The sequence below is a fragment of the Diospyros lotus genome, chromosome 15, assembly GCF_014633365.1.
Source record: "Diospyros lotus cultivar Yz01 chromosome 15, ASM1463336v1, whole genome shotgun sequence".
Taxonomy (NCBI): Eukaryota; Viridiplantae; Streptophyta; class Magnoliopsida; order Ericales; family Ebenaceae; genus Diospyros; species Diospyros lotus.
Genome location: NC_068352.1, coordinates 7,478,933 through 7,497,915, shown reverse-complemented (window position 1 = coordinate 7,497,915; position 18,983 = coordinate 7,478,933). Strand labels below are relative to the sequence as shown.

Here is an 18,983-nt window from a genome sequence, read left to right as displayed (position 1 = left end):
CTGAGATCTTGCCTCTTAATTAAAACAAAGAGGAAGAAGAACTTGCCTTTAAATGACCGATTCTCGTCGTTATCAAACTCTTGCTGAAAAATAATAAGATCATGACTTTAAAATAACTAGACTTAACCACATAAAATTTATAATAAAACACATCGTACTTCTAATAATTTACCTATTAAATAACTAGTTTAAGTAAATTTTCTACCTCAAACTGCTGATAACTCAATAGCGTAACATCAATACTCTCAAAATTTCCAAATTAATTAAATAGATCTATGGCAGCAATTCTACTGAAATCTCCTAATGAATTTCCACTAGATTATTTTACTAAGTTAAGTTGTTAGTTTAGCTAATACACTAGCTTCACGAATTCTCAACACTATCTATCAAATCAATTCGCTAATTGATTAACTTCACAACTTAATTAGTGATAAACTAATATTAACCATACCTTATTGCAAAAACTCCTCCTCAAGTTCAGGATCACTGATTCCATTCCTCCTACAATTGCACACCCCTACTCCTTATTTATACTTCTAATTTGATACCCTCAATTCAATGCAACTCCACCGAACTATTCTCTGCACCATTCATCATTAAATTCTTTGCAAAGCCTCTCCATTTATTCCCTGCAATGCTCCTTATTAAAGAGCATAATCATTAAATTTATTCCCTCAAATTCCAAGAATTTTGCATTAAAATTAGAGAACTAAGGGGGTGAGGCGAACAAAGGCAAAGGGGCAGCCCAACGGCTGCCACCTGGCGTGGCCAGGAGGGCCGCGCGGTCGCATGGCCGCGCGCATGGCGTGCGCGTGGCCATGCCATGCACATGGGCACCAGGCGGTGCCTTGAAACGGCATCATTCGGCGCCTTGCTTGAAGCAAAATCACAGCTTAATTTCCTTCCATCCCCCCTCCAAGTATTCGAACGCGCACCCTCCACTAGGAAGCCCTCGTGCGCGACCACTTGACCTGCTGTCACATTTGATTATTATATCACCAAATTAATTCTTAAGTTGATTTTCTCCCCTCTAAGTTCCATTATTTCACTTACACCTCAATTGTCCCAACATCCACTAGTTTAATTCACTTCATTATTTCCACAATAGCTTCCAATTAATTTAATTTATTGCCTTAGTTCTTCATTACCTTAAAACATCATAAATACTATCCTCCCTAAATCTCCAAATATTCTATAGTAACCTCAAATACTATAAATAATTAATTTTCTCTTAAGTTTTCAATTAATGACCTCAAATAATTATAAATACATTATTTTACTTCCAACAACATACCAAATTTAATATACACTTCACATAATTCAATAAATCACCCTAAAACCCATGAATTAAATATTTTTCTTAAATCCTCGAATATTCAATAATCACTTTAAATGCTAAAATTAACAATTGCTAATTATCTAAATTTTCGGTATGTTACAAATTTTTTCTCTGACAACCTTCATCAAAGCTCCACCCACATGGGTTGTGAATTGCTCAACCACCATATTTGTTGAAATCCTATCCTAAGGACCTGTAAAGCATACTTTTGTTTAAAGGATAGCTTGTTTCTTCAAAATTGGTTTAGTTGGATTGAAAATACCCAAATCCAACTTTATGACTCCTACCCTTACCTTTTTTAATATTAACAATGACAAGCTTTGGCCTTAATAACCTCAGGAAATCATGGAGTTTCCTAGACAAGTTAGTGGTGAAGAAGAATTGCACACATCCTAAACTTTGACAAAAAGGTCATTAGTGTTCATCCCGATAAACTCTACGTTCTCTTTGTTTTTTAATTTTTAATTTTTAATTTTTAATTTTTAATTTTAAATTCATTTTCAATTTTTCGTTTGGATAGTCTATTTTTAGAAAATTAAAAACGCATTCTATTTGTCATTTTAAAAACTATTTCTCAAAACAAAAAAATTAAAAAACATGTTCTCTTTGAAATTTTGAAAATAATTTTTTAATATTATTTTATTCAATAAATTTGATTATTCAGTAAATTAAAAATATTTAATGTTAATATATTATTAAAAATATATTTTTTTAAATTAATGAATTTTATAATATTTTTTCATTTCAATAATAAAATATGAATAAATAAATAAATAATAAATATGTTTTGAATTTAGATTTTGTTTTGGATAAAAATAATCAAAAATAATTTTTTGTTATTTTGAGTTTTCTTTACAAATTTTTTTTTATTTTCAAAAATACATTTTTAAAAATAACAAAGAGAAAACGTTTTCATTATTTTAAAAAATTAAAAACTAAAAAAGACTTAAAAACAATAAAGAGAATACAGCCTTAACTTCTTGAGTCACCAAAATCCTCCCCAGATTCCATTAAAATCATGTCCTTATTGCCCAATTCTTTTAATGCGACCAAGTCCTTCTCCTTGATCATCTGAAGTACTAGAAGAACCTAACCCCTAGTGTCTTGGTTGGAATGAAAGAAGAAATAGAACATTTTGGCAGTTGTCTTAACTTTGGCGATAAAGTAGATCGCCGAGAACCCATTAGATACTCTAACCAAAGGCCAATAATTAAGCTTGAAAAATAGCAATGCAACGAAGCAAGTTCATCACCTTATTTCTCAACCAACAACTATAAGTCCCATTTGAACTCTGCCTTTTAAAAGAAAAATCTATTGAACATAGAATGGTAGGCTGGAAGATGGGAGTTGAACTCCATAAGCCAAACTTCAAAAATGTTGCAAATAGAAAGAAATACTCTCTTTTGTCCTCGAGTAATATAGTCATGGTAAGTAGCGAAGATAGATGAACTTTGTACTTCACTAACACAATATTAACAACTTCAAATTTCCTAAAGCCAAAAGCCATTGTGACATAAGAGCAAAGAAAACACAGAATAATTATTGAATGAAGATAAAGTAAGGACCATGAAGCAAGGAATCATAAAAGGGAATCCAAAACGGGAACCATAAGCAAAGGAAGTAGGAAGCTTTCCTCAATGCATGTCTATATATATGCTTGTACTCGCCGAAAAAGAATGGCTAAGGAGATAGTACAAATTCTTAGATACTAAAGATGGTCGTGATTGTGGGAAAATGAAAAGGTTGCAATTATGGTTAAACCGATGACCCAACTTCAACTTCAGCTTATACTAGAAATTGGATAAAGTAGAACATACCATTTATGCCTTAATGGAGGAAATGTCTCATTTCAAATAAATTCCTATTAATAGCTAGAAATAAATTAGCATGATTGGCAAAGCATTTAAATTACTTCCTAAGTTAAACAAATATTGAACTAAGGAAGTGAGAGAGTCTTGAGGATGCTTGTGAAAATAAATACATGTCGACAAATAAAAGCTTAGCCAACCATACCATGTCAATAGTCAACACCTAGTCAACTCCCAATTTAACTAGTTGAACCGATACCAATATAGAATAGATGTCAAGAAGGATTAGGATCCCAAATATTACATGCATGTCTATAGAGAAACTGAAGTAAAGTGGGACAAGAAACCTAATCAAGGAAGAAGGCAAATGCCAAAGTACACTACAAGAAAGATAAATAAAGGTATTTTTTGTTTGCCACTAAAAGTACAATTAGAATAAGAGAAGGGGAAATTCTATTCGCAACCAAGTTTTTGCTCTTCGTAGCTATAAGCAAAAAAAAAATTATAATTATTCTTAGCAACCACTTTTATTACTTCTCGCAGTCACTTATATTCTAAAATTACCCTCTCTCATATATCTCATACCTTGTGCACAGACACAACCCACACATCGCCTTCTCTACTCTATCGCCAGCTTTTTGTTTATCGTCGGAGTTATCTCGTCTTACCAAAAGTTTCAAGTAATGAATTTGAATTTTCGATTTTGCAACTGGTTTAAGTTCGGAGGTTTGAAAGCGACGGTCGAAAAATCCATGGTTCCTCAAACCTTATATCTTTAATTTTTTTATATTTTATTTTTTATACAAATATTTGACAAACCCAATTTTTAATTAAATAGTGCTAATTAACATGTTTTTTTTATACTTAATTTTTTTATCTAAATATTGCACTTGAATAATTTAATTTTAAAAAAATAAAAACATATTTTTTTTATACTTAATTTTTTTTTATCTAAGTTTTGATTTCCCGAATCTGTGTGTTCGAGAAATCCATAGTTCCTTGAACTCACGGGCTCGAGGAACACATCTTTTATTTTTGTATATTTTATATTTTATGCAATTATTGGGCAAACCTATTTTTTAATTAGATAGTGTTGATTAACATATTTTTTTATACTTAATTTTTTTTATCTAAGTATTGGACTTGAATAATTTAATTTCTAAAAAATAAATGCATATTTTTTCATAAATTTTATTTAATATACGGGAAAATTGATAGTGATGATTTTTTTATATCTTATATTTTATTTTTTTTATTTTTTATTTTTTCATCCAATTATTTACAAATTAAAATAAAAAATATTTGTAAACTTGACAGTTCCTGGGGGGTTCAGAGAACATGGATTTCCCTGAACCCTAAGATTCAGGGAAGCCCAGCTTCCCCAAACCTTAGGGTTCGGGAATCCTGAAGTTTCTCGAATCCAACTTCTCAACATTCTATAACAGACACTAATACATTCATACAGATATTATTATAACTCTCAAACTCATTTACTTACTTGTCCATCGAACGATCTGTGATAGTTTTTGAGTAGTTGTTATCTTCCTCGTCAAACTCTGCCCACATCGTTATCAACATTTGACTGTAGTAATCTATGGCTAACTCTGACTGGTTGAGAGAAAATAACTGAGTAATGGTGGACGTGAAACAATAGGAATGAGAGACCTCTTTGCTATTTTGAGGAGAAAATAGCTTTGCAATGGCAAGCATAAAATAATAAGAAATGAATTACAGAGTTTGGCCGATGAGAAAAAAGTACGATGGTAGGTGGTTGCGTAATGTGGGTAGTTGAGCATTGAATAAAATGAAAGATAAAATTGAATTTTCGTTCAAGGATATTTTAGGTATATTAGAAAGTGGGTGCGAAAAGCAAAAAGTATGGCTGTGAATAGAATTTCTCTAAGAGAAGATCTCCAAAACCTATCAAATTACCCCTTAGGTTTATCCATAACATCTAGAGAACATAAAATTAAGGGATTGGCAATCCAAGTCTTCTTGATCTCACATGTCCTTAATCAACAGTTATTTTCCAATCACAACTCAACTCAACTCAATCACAAACTCATGAAATAAAGGGAATCAAATAATCCTTTCCAAAATAGACGAGACTAACTATCCTTATCACTATCCTCATCTTAAAAGGTTAAAAAAAAACCTCGAAAGGTGAGCCAAATGTATGATGGTTACAATTCTTATAACTTTGAGTTCCCTAAATCTCTTGTTGACTTAAATATCGAAGTGACTTTATCTTGAACAAGCCGTAGGATAGTTTTTCCTTTCTTTTTTTTTCTTTTTTTTTTTTTTTTGTCTTTACAAGCAATTCCAATCTATCTCACTAGCACACATGATCAAAATTTCGATTAAATTGTATAAATTAATTTGTGGCCAATCCTTACGTCCTTGATATTACATGCTCTATTTCAGTATATGTGTATGGGTATTTATACTCATGTATATAAATTTTATAATGAGAAAAGTCAACACATTTGGTAGATACCATGGTCCTATATATGCAATCCTTATATAAATAATCTTATTCAATCCCTATAATATAATCGAGATACACAATCATATACACCAATCCCTAATATCATGCTAATGGTTCGAATCAATTTAGAAACTTAAGAGATTGATATTCTACATTTTTATGGATAATTTTCCATTTCACGTCTTGCCTTTTTATTTTTAGTGTAATCATTTGAGTTACACAAAATATGTATTGTTCACTTGCAATCATGTAACATCATATTTATCATGTGAAAGCATAAATGAAGACATGAATGGTGATAAAATAGATATTACACTAAAAAATCAATGGAAAGAGAAAATTTTGGGTTTGATTCTTTACCTTAACCACATAAGAATAGAATCATTAAGAACATTATGTTTATTTATTAAAGAGTTTTTTTTAAAGTACTCTTTCCCATTATGTGTTGTTTAAGAGAATCGCTTTCAACCTCAAAGTTCAAATCAATTTTTATTGTTTGTGTAACAAAAAATAATTAAATAAATAACCTAAATTTGCAAAATTTTGGTTGACTTTACAAAAAAAATTGGCTCATACCTGCATCATGGTGATGATTCAATGACTTCTCAATTTAACAAACAAAAATAAGACCAAACCAATTCTTCTAAAAAGGAAAGGAATTGCATATTAACATTATGGAAACAATGACACAATTAATACTATGGTAATAATGACACAATTAGAAATTGAAATGTGAACACACCTGTGGGAACAAAGAGACGCCTCTTAGAAGGTAAAGTGAAGGGACAATAGAGTAATATAACGTTCCGAAGCAGTTCAGAGCCCAGAGGCAGTGTGTGCAATATCCCAATTGAAGGCCAAGGCTAATTCTTCCAACTCCATACCTTAGAGGACTATACTTAGATAGCAAAATCTGTAGAACACCTTCGGACCATCTCTTGTGCTGCAAAAGTGTGTCATTCAATGAGGTTGGAACAACACCTAAGAAACCCTTCCTTGTTGGATTATAATACACGGATTTCCATCCTTGACATTGAATCAATAGCCCAGTTATCACATCTTCAACTGGACAACCATATTTCAAGCCCATCTGCATATGAAAACAAGCCCCAAGTCATAAACACTTGCCTTTGTACAATAGACACAAAACTAGAGAGAGAGAGAGAGAGAACCTGTTTTCCCCATTGAGTATTCTCTTCATATCCACAACTTGCAAGTCCTTTAAGTCTTTCCTCTAATTTACTTGCAGTTTCTTTTATATTCCTATCGTTCTCCATCTTCCACTCAATCCTAGTATCCTTGTTGAATTTTCTATTGCATAAGGTATCTCTTCGATGGAAACAACCAGTTCCAATATAAAGAGGACCTCCATAACCATCGAAACCACGGAATTCCATCTTCATTTTTGTCAAGTTCAAAAATAAGAAAACATTTCAAAAAGATGATGTATATATATATAGTTCATCATTTTAAAAGAACACTTACCTCATATATAACTCTTAAAGAACTACCATATAATTCATTCTTTGTAACATTTTCGAAACCCTGTGGGAACTGGACGAAGGCAATTTCATGTCCTTTTTCTTCATCCAAGAAGAAACAAAGTGCATCTCTCACAGAACATGAATGATTCGAGTACATATCACAATCCACATTTAATATTACTTGCCCATTGCTAATTTCTGATGACACCCTTATCTGCAAAATGAACATAATTTTATAGAAGCAAGCTTTTCAACATATAAAGTATTAGTTAATTTTCATAGTTCATTTTCATTACCAATGCATTCATAGCTCCTGCTTTGAAATTATGAGGATGCTTTGGTCTCTTCTCCCTGGCTAAGTATACAAGAGTTGGCAATGAACAACCTTTAATATCCTTGGTATTTGAGTCTCTCCCATCAATTAGTGTCTAAAAATATAGCCAAGAAAGAAATTCTCAAAGGTAAATAATTACTACAACTTGGTTAATTTTAGCATTTTCATATATCAGAGGAGAACAAGAAGATTAAATGCTAAATGAAGAAAATAAGGTGTGAAATACTTGAAGTATGGTGTGATGGTCATATTTAGATGAAAATTTGTTCCATTGAAGATATCCTTCATGTTCTGAGCTCGTGTTTTCTGGGACTCTTCCAAGTTTAGTTGTAAATGTGATACGATTCTCCATGTCTTCATATAACTTCTGCATAAAACATAAGGGCAAAAAAATATGAGCAGTAGATATCAAGGAATTTTTTAATATGTTACATCAAAATTAGGAAGCATAAGGAATTCTTAAAAGATGATCCCATTAATTAGTGGAATTGCATCACAACATGCAAAATTAGAAGCCTTCATAACTAGGAATAATGCTCCAATTGAAACACAAAAATCCATTATGATATCTACACTTTTTTTTTTATTATTATTGGAGATAATTTAGTAATTATATTGTTTGTAACAAGGACTAGTGGGAGAAGAGGAAATGAAAACAAAATGAAATGTTTTTTAGTTCAAGTAAAAATACACACCTACACACACATAGGAAATTGTCTCATTTTTGTTTTCTTTTTTTTTTTTCCATAAAAAAAAATTATTCCAAACATAACATCAACGGTCACTTTTCTAAACTTGTTACTGAAGTGAACAATTTAAAGAAAGGGTATAGGATATTGGGTCTCACATTTTTAATTTTCCTACTTAAGATGTCTAGCATAAATGTTATGTGAGAAATTGAATGTTATTCAAAATTTGAACAGGATAAACATACTTTTTGTTTGTGGTTTGTCCTTAGAAAAACATAACAATCTTATTTTTTAAAGTTGATAGATAACATTCATCTCATCTAGACTCTTGAAACCAAACATTAGCTATTTAAAGGTATTAATATGATCATGCTAATATGCCCTGCAAACAACAAACATAAACAACTGAAGACTTCCCATTGATCCTCCAAATGAAGCATGAAAGTACAACTTGTTGAGCAAGTGCATAATTGAACAAGGCAATGACCGAGGGGCTACCACTTGGTCATGAAGATCAAGATCCATGAAGATGGTCCATTTGTGAGCAAAAAACAAAGATAAAAACAGCCCAGTTGAAGAAAAAGGACCAAATGGTGGTGGCCGAGTGGCCACCACTCGATTGTGAAAAGCAAGGCACAAGAAAGTACGAATCCAACTTCAACGAGTGTCCAAATGCATCAAGTGGCCAAAGATTGAAGCAACAACTACATCGGCACTCGACCACAACCAAGTGGCCCAAGAAAACCCAGTGGGCACTCAGTTGTAGCCAAGTGGCCTCGAAGAACTGAGTGCCCACTCGATTGTGGCCAAATGGCCTAAAAGAATTATCAGAAAAAAACACAAGGATGCGGGTCAAATACACCTAAAAAAGACAAACCCAAAGAGACAAAATGCAAAAACCAAGTGAGAAGGAGCAAAAGGTGGCCGAGAGGCCACTACTCAGTAGCAACCAAGAGACTTCTAGGTTCTAAGTGGCCTCTCGACCCTTAGTGTTCTTCAAACCACCGAGAGCCTCCCTCGAAGCCAATGGACCCTCCCGAGGCAAAATACCAAAGCGTGTGGAAGGAGCCAAGTGATGAACTAAGTGGCTACTTGGTTATGGCTAAAAGGCCTCTCAGTTCTAAGTGGCCTCACGGCCATGAATGTTGTTCAACCCCCAGAAGCCTCTCTCAACGCCAACAAACCCTCCTGGGGCATTCCTCGATCCAAATATTCTGAGAAGATAAGCGACAGACCATTAAGAGTCCTAATTCCATAAGGACTTTAAAACAATTGAGATAAACACCCTCCATGAGAAATTTCGTGATAAGCATCATCCATAAGAGATAAACACCATTCATAGCAATCCTAGTCCTAGCCAAAATAGGGATGATCAAGATAAGCATTATCTACAAAGAATCCTAATACTAGGTTAATAAGGATTACTCCATTCTCCTCTCATTCAGGTACACTCACTCTGAACTCAAACCCTATTTTTGAGCTCAAGTACTCAAAGATTGACTTAAGCATCGGAGGGTTTGCATGGGAATAGTCTTCCACACCTCTCACAGTTTGTTTGTTTTAGTAGATCTCTCGATTCTCCAAGGTCACTCAATTCTCCAAGATCACTCGATTCTTGAAGATCACTCGGTTCTGGGAGATCACTCAGTTCTTTGAGGTCTCTCAGTTATTTGAGATCTCTCAGTTATTTTAGGCCTCTCGTTCATCAACAAGCAACCACTCACCAGCATCAGCAATATATCATCTCTCAGGGCCTCCTATTTATTTTTGGCCTCTTGATTATTTGACATAAGGCCTCTTGATTATTTGCCACGAGGATCATTTGCCTCAAGGTCCCCTCATCATCCTTGCCGAAGAATGTCAATATTACTTTTTCCCACCTTACAAATCTATTATTGTATCTTGGCAACAACACATGCAAATTACCTTATCCCTCCATTTTGAGTGGATACGAATCCATTGAAAATATAAATTCTCTCCAACTTTTCTTATAGTGTCTTTTATGTTGTTTCTTGTAAAGCAATGCATGTAACCTAATTAGGTGTAAATGCTAACAAAATTGAGATTCAATTAAGTAGGTAAGCCCTATGAACTATCACTTTTAGGTAATACATAACTGGAAGAGAGTCCATGGAATCCTTATTTTGTAACTTCAATCCCCATTCCAAATTGGTGTGTAATAGCCTAAAGAAAATTTAATTCATAAGAAAACGGAAATGGGGAACATGTACAACATGAGAGGAGCTCATTGAGAGTGTGGGCCTACTAAACTACCATTTCCAGGCAAAGGAACCCATTGAATCCTTATAGGCTAATTTAAATCCACAACTTTAGACCAATGTGACATGGCCTCAGTTAACTTCTTTTTTGATAAGTAAGATGGGAAAGAGGCAACATACATCATAAATTAAGCTAAGTGGAGACTCAAATATGTGAGCCCACCAACTTTGAATTTTAGGCAATTGTTGTTTGGAAACAAGCCCGTAAAATATGCTAACTTGAGTTCCCACTCTGGATTGATGTGGGGTAGTCTTAAACTAACTTCTTTTTTCAATAAGTAAGATGGTAAAGGGAACACATACTATGCAAGTGGAGATAAATAAAGATTTAAGTAAGCTAATAAGATTTATGTTATTAGGATGCACGAGGCTTAATTCCAATCAACAAATTTCATTAACATACATTTATGTCATTATTGTTATTTATTTATTTATTTTTTGCTCATCTAAAACCACATCAAGGCCTTGATACACCACATTCTATCATAAAATAAAAATGTTTATTTTCATCTGATAAAGATATTTTCATACCTTAGTGAAGTTGATGTCATTGTACAAGGTCAGATCAAGAGGTAGGTTGTTGATCCTAGTTGGGTTAAACTAATTTAAAAGAAGTTAAAGAGAGGTGTAACACTTGGTTCAAGTAAGGACTAATCAAATTGAGTTGGGTTGCTTCTTAGAAAATGAGGCAACTGCAAAATATCATCATTATCTTTTTCCAAATATGGCAAAGGAAATCCTAGCAATACTAGGTGGAAAGAACCTTTTTTGGACAATGATAGCAAAGTAGGAGATGAGGAAGGCTTGACAGTGATTTGTCTTATTTAGTTGAGGTTCCTCTCTATTTTCCTTTTTCTCTTAAACCCAGTATAAACCAAAAGTCTTGGAAAATGAAAAAGAGAAGAAAGTCTTCTAGATAGTGTTGGGAAGGTTGTGAAAAACTTGGATAGATGTTCTTCAATAATTAGTAGGGATAGTACAAAAAAATTCTCACAAGGGAGGCTTAAGTTAAGACAATTGAGATATCCACTAAGGGTGGGTAAGGGGGTCCATGACCCATACTTAACCCATTAATATTAATTAATATATTTTTTTTTTTATTATTTTATTTTTATATAATGGGTAAAATTCCCAAAAAGATATAGAACTTTTGCCATTGTTTCAATATTATAACAAACTCTTGAAATTTCGAACAATATAATGAACTTTATGTTTAATTTCAATAATATAATGAGCTTTCAATTTTTTCAATAATATACCTAATTTTATGTTCAGTGTAAATTAATATAGGTTAAATTACCCCAAGGCCCTTGTGTTTTGGGTCACTTACACTAACACCTTTAGTGGTTTATTTTGGTTTGTAAAGGCCCTTATAAGTCACTCTTTTTTTTCCTCAAACGCCTTCGTTAATTTTTAACACTTAAAAATAAATAAAATAAAATTTAACTAATAGAAAATTAAAAAAAAAAAGAAGATTCTTCAAACAAAAAAGCTAGTTGTGGAAGAAAGGTCACCACCAGCAACAACTACTAGGGGAAAGAGAGAAACACACACACACCTCTATCTACTTTTATAAGGGAGATGATCAAAGTTGCTAAGGCTATAGGGTCAATAGTGAGACTCGAATGACCTTGTCGAGAAGGTTATAGATCTTCATTAACGCCATTTAGAAGCAACTAAAGAAGAAGGTTGAGGAAGAATATTGTCGTTGTAGTTGCTAGCAAAGAAGAAGACACAACCTCATTGGTATATCTATTGTTATCCTTATCATTAAGGAGAAAAGCCTTAACCTTAAAATCACTACGAGGAAGGACAACAATGTTATTGCCTAGATACTATCACTAATGGAGGAAAAGATTGTTGTGGTCATTGATTGCAAAATGCAACCTCTTTTATTCATCCTCTAAAAACCCTTCCAATTTCTCTTCTACTCTTAGTCCTCCTCTCTTCTATTTGTGTCTTTATCTTACTTTCTCTGTTTTTTTACTCGATTTGCTCAAGAAGACCACCAAAGTCTTGCCATTGACTCTAGCCTCAATGGTAGGGCTCATTTTCCCTCTAAGAAGTTGCTAGAGAGATTCATTATTCTGTCATCTTCTCTTACTCTTTCATTCCCTCTCATTTCCTTGCAAGTCGATGGTGGCCTTTCTTTTACCACAAATCTTGTTTTGAAGTAAAGAACATTTTGTTCTCCATGGATTTTTATTTTTTATTTTTTATAGTTAAAAATTGATAGAAGGGTCTCAGTGCAAAAAAAAAAAAAAGGGACCTATAGAGAACAAAATAAACTACAAGGACTGATTGTGTAAAAACCTAAACTATAGGGGTTTGAAGGCAATTTACCCTATTTTAGGCTAGTTTTATCAGCTAATTTTATTTTTGTTTCTCCTCCCTAATTACCCCTTGTTTACATGTAATTAGGCAAAATGGGAGGCAACCGCTTGTATATAACCAATACCCTAAGGAATGAATTTGTGTGTCTTGATTACCAAGTTTTTGCTACAACTACCCGAAAACTACATGGAAGTCTAGAATTCATGTAGTCGACCCCACGTAGTGGGATAAAGGTTGGATATGTTGTTGTTGTTGTACCTGAAAACTTCATGGTTGATTAAGACGCCTGTTCTCATATCAAATTTTCAATGATAAAGGGGATCTTAAACTAGGAAAATCAATAATCCAAAGTCGCCTTACTACCCTCGCCCAAGTGATGATCTACGAAGGGTGTTAGTGGACAGATCCTTGAGTGGGGATAACTATCATACATAGAACAGAGTGATGCAAAACACTCTCTATGCAAAAAACAAAATGGGTTTTGTATATGACTTTTTTTTTTCTCAATTCAGTAACTAACACACCTAATATTCTGGCTTGAGCTAAGTGTAACTCGATGATAATTTCTTGGATCTTAAATTCTCCAGTTAAGGAACTAGATGAAAGCGTGGCATATGTTGATGACACATGAGAAATTTACCAAGAACGTTTGTCACAAGGGAATGCATCCAGAGTACGAGTTGAAACTTAAATTAGCTAATCTCACACTATAAACTAGGTTAGAAGTCATGTATTATACTAAATGTGAACCTATTTGGGATCCCATACCAATGTGTATTTGCAACTACGCTTGCGAGACTATTAAAGCTTTCATAACGAACAAAGAAACAAAGAAGATCCATTAATTGTTAAGGGGATTAAATGTAGATTTTACAATCGTTCATGCATAAATTTCAAGCATAGAACTATTGTCATATATTGGTAAAGTTTATGCTATGGTATCGAAAAAGGGAAAACAACAAAGTGTGGCTTCATCTAGAGCACCAATGATTGAAGCAACTACCCTGGCTTCATCTAGAGCAACAATGATTGAATCAACTACCCTAGTTCATAAAACCAATGTTGGACTTCGCTCCAACCCCTCATAAAATCAAAGGAGTGTTGTGACCATTGCAAGAAAATTAGTCATACAAATGACAAATGTTTTGAGATTGCGGGATATCCAAGAAATTGAAAATTTGGAGGCAACAAATCTATTGAGTTTATCTTATGAATGTTTTGATGATGACTGCATTATGCCAAAAACTTTAATGTTCTGTTATGATTGTTTTGTACATATAGAAATTATTTAGAATATTACTTAGGAATATGGTAAGCCTATCTTGATAGAATATATGAGGTTGCCTTGAGAATATATAAGGTCAAGGAATCTTAATAGGATTATCTTTTAATATGTTTTATCTATTAATGTTCTCATATCCAAATGCCTTACTGATTTGTAGTTTAACATGCTTCTTCTTAGGGTTATCCTAAAGATAATGCATGAGTGTTTTGTGGAAGCTCATGATATGCTAAATGATTTATGTGGCCGCGTTACTCAAAGTTTTAGAATAATGTATTCTATATTTCATATATGATGTTTAAGTGTCAAACATCAAAAGTTTTGAGTAAATGTTCGTATACTCAAGTGATGGTACTTGAGTTTTGATTTATAGAATTTAAATTGTCTTATACTTCTTGTTAAGGTTGTGTTAAAAACCTTAATATGCTTATTTGTGATTTATCTTGTGTTTGTTCTTATTTGTCAATAAGCTTATTATATTAATAAGTTGATCTAGGATTTCAAAGGATATCCTAAGTATCATAATGCATTAGTGTCATGGATAAATGTCATATATCCTCATGACACTTAAAGTAAGCTTAAGGTTAGGGAATATCTTAAGAACTCAAAATATGTAGAAGCATCTCTTAAATCTAGGAGCAATGTGTTTTGTTTGATTTCTATCATCTTTGCTCTTGTGTAAATGCATATATATATGCTTAAACAAGTGATTCTAAGTTCAAATTCATAGAGCCTAAAAGTTTCTAGTTCTCAAGTCCTAAAATCAAAGAAGGATCTCTTGAAGAATTTTTCTAGTTGAATGTTTGCTGCTTTGATAGGATTGTTGATTAACTTGATTTCATACAACGTTTGGTTAAGTTGCTGAAAATTCGTCTTCCCAAGCTTATAGTCGAGTAATGGTTAATCACTGGAATACGAATGTAGATACAATTAAGTGGTTCTATCTTAAAGCATCTAGATATAGCCAATATATTTCTTTAAATGCTGTATGTGTTCCAAGCAATTCTTCCTAGTGTTTCTCATGTTTAGGTTGAATGCATTTGACTTCAAGAATTACTCAAAGTATGCATTAGTAGTATTTGTGTATGATGACTTAAAGCTTATAGGATAGAAGTCATATATGCTTTGTTAAGCTTATATGTATTCTTATTTTCGTAAGTATGATTGAAAAATCATGATGCCTTAGAGCTTATAGAATATATATCATAGATATGATTTATGTGTGCTTTTGTTTTGAGAGATCATAAAGCTCGAGCTAGACTATCTTTGTGTTATATGTTGTGGTTTGTGCTCAATTCATTTGCAATGTTCTATATGTTTCATTTCAGTCAAGTAAAAGTGAGTTACTTGACTTATGCATGTTCTATGAGAGTATGTTTCATAAAGATTATTATGAATATGTATTTTGCATCTTTATGTTACATGTTGTGCTTTGATGAATAAGTCATTATAGAATAATTCTTATCTTGTATCTAGAAAAGAGAAAGTTCTTAGTTGAGTATCTATAGTGATCTCAAAGCTATGTGCTTACTGCAAGGTATGGGATGTCACGACCCTAGGGTTTCCTAGGGTTCAGTGTTCAAAAAGGAGGCCTAGGCAGCCGCCGCGAATTCATGCCAATCGGCATCACCGGGCCCGATTAATCGAGCCCAATAGACGCCTAGTCTTCCAAGTGTGACCAAGGCAACGACTGATCAAAGCAGAGGTGGCCAAGAGGATGACAATGACGGTGTGTGTGAAGATCGACAGCTAGCGATCGCGACAACAAGGCAAATATGAGTTGTTTTGGGTCAGCTGCAAACGTGTTATAGAGGCAATCGACGGAGAGAAGAGGCGGTTGGCTAAAGATCGATTGGACGAAGGCAGTGGCCGCGCAATAACGGTGGTCGCATCTCAAATGACAGACAAATGCAACCGGCGACGAAAGCCGATAGCGGCGTCAAAGGGCGACAGCAACAGCGGCAACGATTGGATCTAGGGTTAGGGTTTGCCTAACTACTCTGATATCATGAGAAGAAAATAATGTGTATATATTCTATCAAAAGTGTATAATACAAGAAAATATATATATAAATATTTTTAAGTTAATTATACTAATACCCTTGTACTTATTTTATTTAACAATATGTATATGAGCCATTGTTTTGCGATATGTATATGCTTAGTATCAATATTTATGAAGAATGTTATTAAAAAAAATAGCAGTTTTCTTAGGCCTCGCCTAGGTGCTAGCTTGATGCCCGACTAACAACTAGCGCGTTTTAGAACACTACTAAGGTTTGAATAGGAATTTAGAAAAAGAAGAACAGAATTTGAGGGACAAATAGAACAAATAAAGGGAGAAAGAGAGAGCAAGAGAGAGAACAAGAGAAAGAGGAGAGAGAGGATCGAAAGAAAATGACTTGTCATTATTCTCCAATCCTTATGACGTCGATGCCCAGCTCCAGTCATGCACCTTCAAGATTGCCCCAAGCCTGCGTCCAATTCCTACCCAATCACTGATCAAGTCCTCACCCACTGTGGACCGGCAATTCACAATTCCCAAGCCCCTCGTTGTGGGTTGCTACAATTCGCTGGGTTCCACACCTCCGCTTCAATCAAGATTGACATTCTCTTGTTGGCTTAATTGGAAAGAAGCGTGAGTTAATTTAATCAAATAAATAAGTATGTAATAATAAAAATTAGGATTTAACTTTAGCAAAAAAAGAAAAGATTTAAAAATTAAAAAGAAAAAACATAAATAATAATGAACTTCAAATTTATTAGGTAATATTCTTTTAAAAATGACAAAAAATTTAATAACACAATGACCAGTCAAAACAAATTTAAAATAAAATAAGAGGCCTTATCCAAAACACAAGCCAAATCATTGTTGATGTTAAGCACAAATTGAACATAAAAAATTAAATTAAATTAATTACAGCACAAAAGGTAAATAAAATAAAATAAAAACTAAAATAAGAGATTTTAAAGTAATGTCAAATATATATATGCGTCTACCACTAACTCCAAAGTATGACCACCTATATGGTGCATGAAAACGTTTTAGAGGGCGTCATTTCAGTGTTTATGAAATGTTTCTGTTTCAAAACATCAAAAAATATTTTTAAATTATTTTTATAATTTTAAAATTATTTTATTATATTAAAAAATATCAAAAATGCATTTACAAAATTTTTATTATCTCAAACTCAAAATTTTTACATTTACAAAAAGATTCTATATTTTTTTACTTACACGTGTTTCCATATTTTTATTTTCTACCATTTTAGAAAATACCATTTTCTAATTTTTCATTTCCGCTTCGGGTAATCTAGATGGCCAGAGTACTCGACTTCATCACATCCACCAGGCCTTTAAATATTAATATTATTATTATTATTATTAGGATAATAATTGATTCACGAAATGGCAAAAGGACAAGGTCAAGTCATGTCTGAAATAAACAACTGGATGCCTGAAAGATTCGATTTTTATTTGTATTTTTCTAATAAGGAGATTGGAGTTTGGACCCATTCTTTCGTTTCTATGTATTAATATCTTTTTAATTGCTGATTGAGACAAGGCATTTACAGTACTGGGTCCTTCCACTCAACAGTCAAGTGATGTAAGACGAACCCAGTGTTTTTGGAAGTCGTGCCTCCAATCGAAAAGCACAGATAAACAAATTGACAGACCCAACCAACCATCAGACGCGATTATTAGGCACTTTAAAATTTCAACAGTTATCCCACTTACCAAGAATCGAGACGAAATAAAGGAAATGTAGCTACCTACCTATATGTAAAGATTAAAGCTAAGTAAATACCTTGACGGAGTTGAAGCATTCAGCAGGAACGGAATCGCGAGAGGAAGAAGAAGAGAGGAAGTAAGCGGCAGGGGATCTGGGCTCCACCATGAACTGCTTGCAGAACGGAATCCAGTGCTTGGCGAAGCGAGACGCCTCCAAGAGAGCATAGAAAGTAAGTTCGGAGGCTGCGTCGTCGGAGACGTACACGCTCAGCTTCTCCGGCGGGTAGTCGTACGCCATCACCGATAACACAGTGTTCGCCACCATCGCCGGCGGCTCCATGTTCGGGTCCGCCGTGCACACGAATACGTCCACTCCCGGGAGCTCGTCATCCTGAAACCTACAAATATACAGAATAGAATATTCAATATATATAGAATATATACATTTATAGATTTATTGGGAAGAGAGATCATCACCTCTGGGAGAGCCTGTTCTTGAAGGTGCGGCGATAGGTGGGGTTCCAGCGAAGAGATTGGGATAGGAGCCAGTAGAAGCCGAACCAGAGCTCCGCCGCAAAGCAGAAAATCCAGCCCACAAACCCGTCTTCTTCCCATGCCGGGATGTTTGTGGCTCTGTATGTCAATATGGAAACTATACCCACAAACACTGATGCCACAAACGCTTTGTATATCGCCCTTCCCTTCCCTCTGCTTGTCTCGAACAATGGAACGTACTCACCCTTGCTCCCCATCTCTCTCTCTCTCTCTCCCTCTCTCTCTCTATGCCTCTATACGGAACATATATATATATATATAACGATTACATCCTGCGGTCTTCTTTCCCTTATCATCTACCTACTATGTACAAGGTAAAATAATAATTTTTAAAAAAAAATAATATTTTAACAACTATATATATTTTTTTTTCAGAATCATACAAGTGTTTTTTAATCAAAATATAAATTAAAAAAATAAAATATAAAAATTATTCCAAATAAAAGTATTTTTTATTATATTTATTAAATTTATTTAAAAAGAAATCATATAACTTCTTATGTTAAATTTTTCAGATAAATTTATCTCTTCTCTCATTCAGATCATTCAGATAAATTATCTTGATATAACCTTATTTTACTTATTTTAACAAATGTCATTCAAATAAATAATAATATTTTATAATTATAAATTGTTGAGAATGCCTTTCATCCAAATTT

At 33.5% G+C, this 18,983-nt stretch overlaps 1 protein-coding gene across 3 annotated transcripts in view; it reads right to left on the bottom strand.

Moving 5' to 3' along the window:
* Window positions 1–18,568, bottom strand: part of LOC127791398 (cellulose synthase-like protein E1) — a 38,073-nt gene extending 19,505 nt beyond the window's left edge. Inside the window, exons 1-8 of one of the 3 annotated variants that reach the window (XM_052321261.1) lie at window positions 18,247–18,568; window positions 17,846–18,167; window positions 7,680–7,820; window positions 7,416–7,547; window positions 7,121–7,333; window positions 6,808–7,032; window positions 6,378–6,725; window positions 47–83 (exon numbers count right to left, since the gene is read on the bottom strand). In XM_052321261.1, the coding sequence (XP_052177221.1) occupies window positions 47–83; window positions 6,378–6,725; window positions 6,808–7,032; window positions 7,121–7,333; window positions 7,416–7,547; window positions 7,680–7,820; window positions 17,846–18,167; window positions 18,247–18,521 (1,693 nt within the window). In that variant the 5' untranslated portion in view covers window positions 18,522–18,568. The remainder of the gene's footprint in view (window positions 1–46; window positions 84–6,377; window positions 6,726–6,807; window positions 7,033–7,120; window positions 7,334–7,415; window positions 7,548–7,679; window positions 7,821–17,845; window positions 18,168–18,246) is intronic. The other 2 variants (XM_052321259.1, XM_052321260.1) reach the window with 2 other exon arrangements.
* Between the last annotated feature and the right edge of the window lie 415 nt (window positions 18,569–18,983).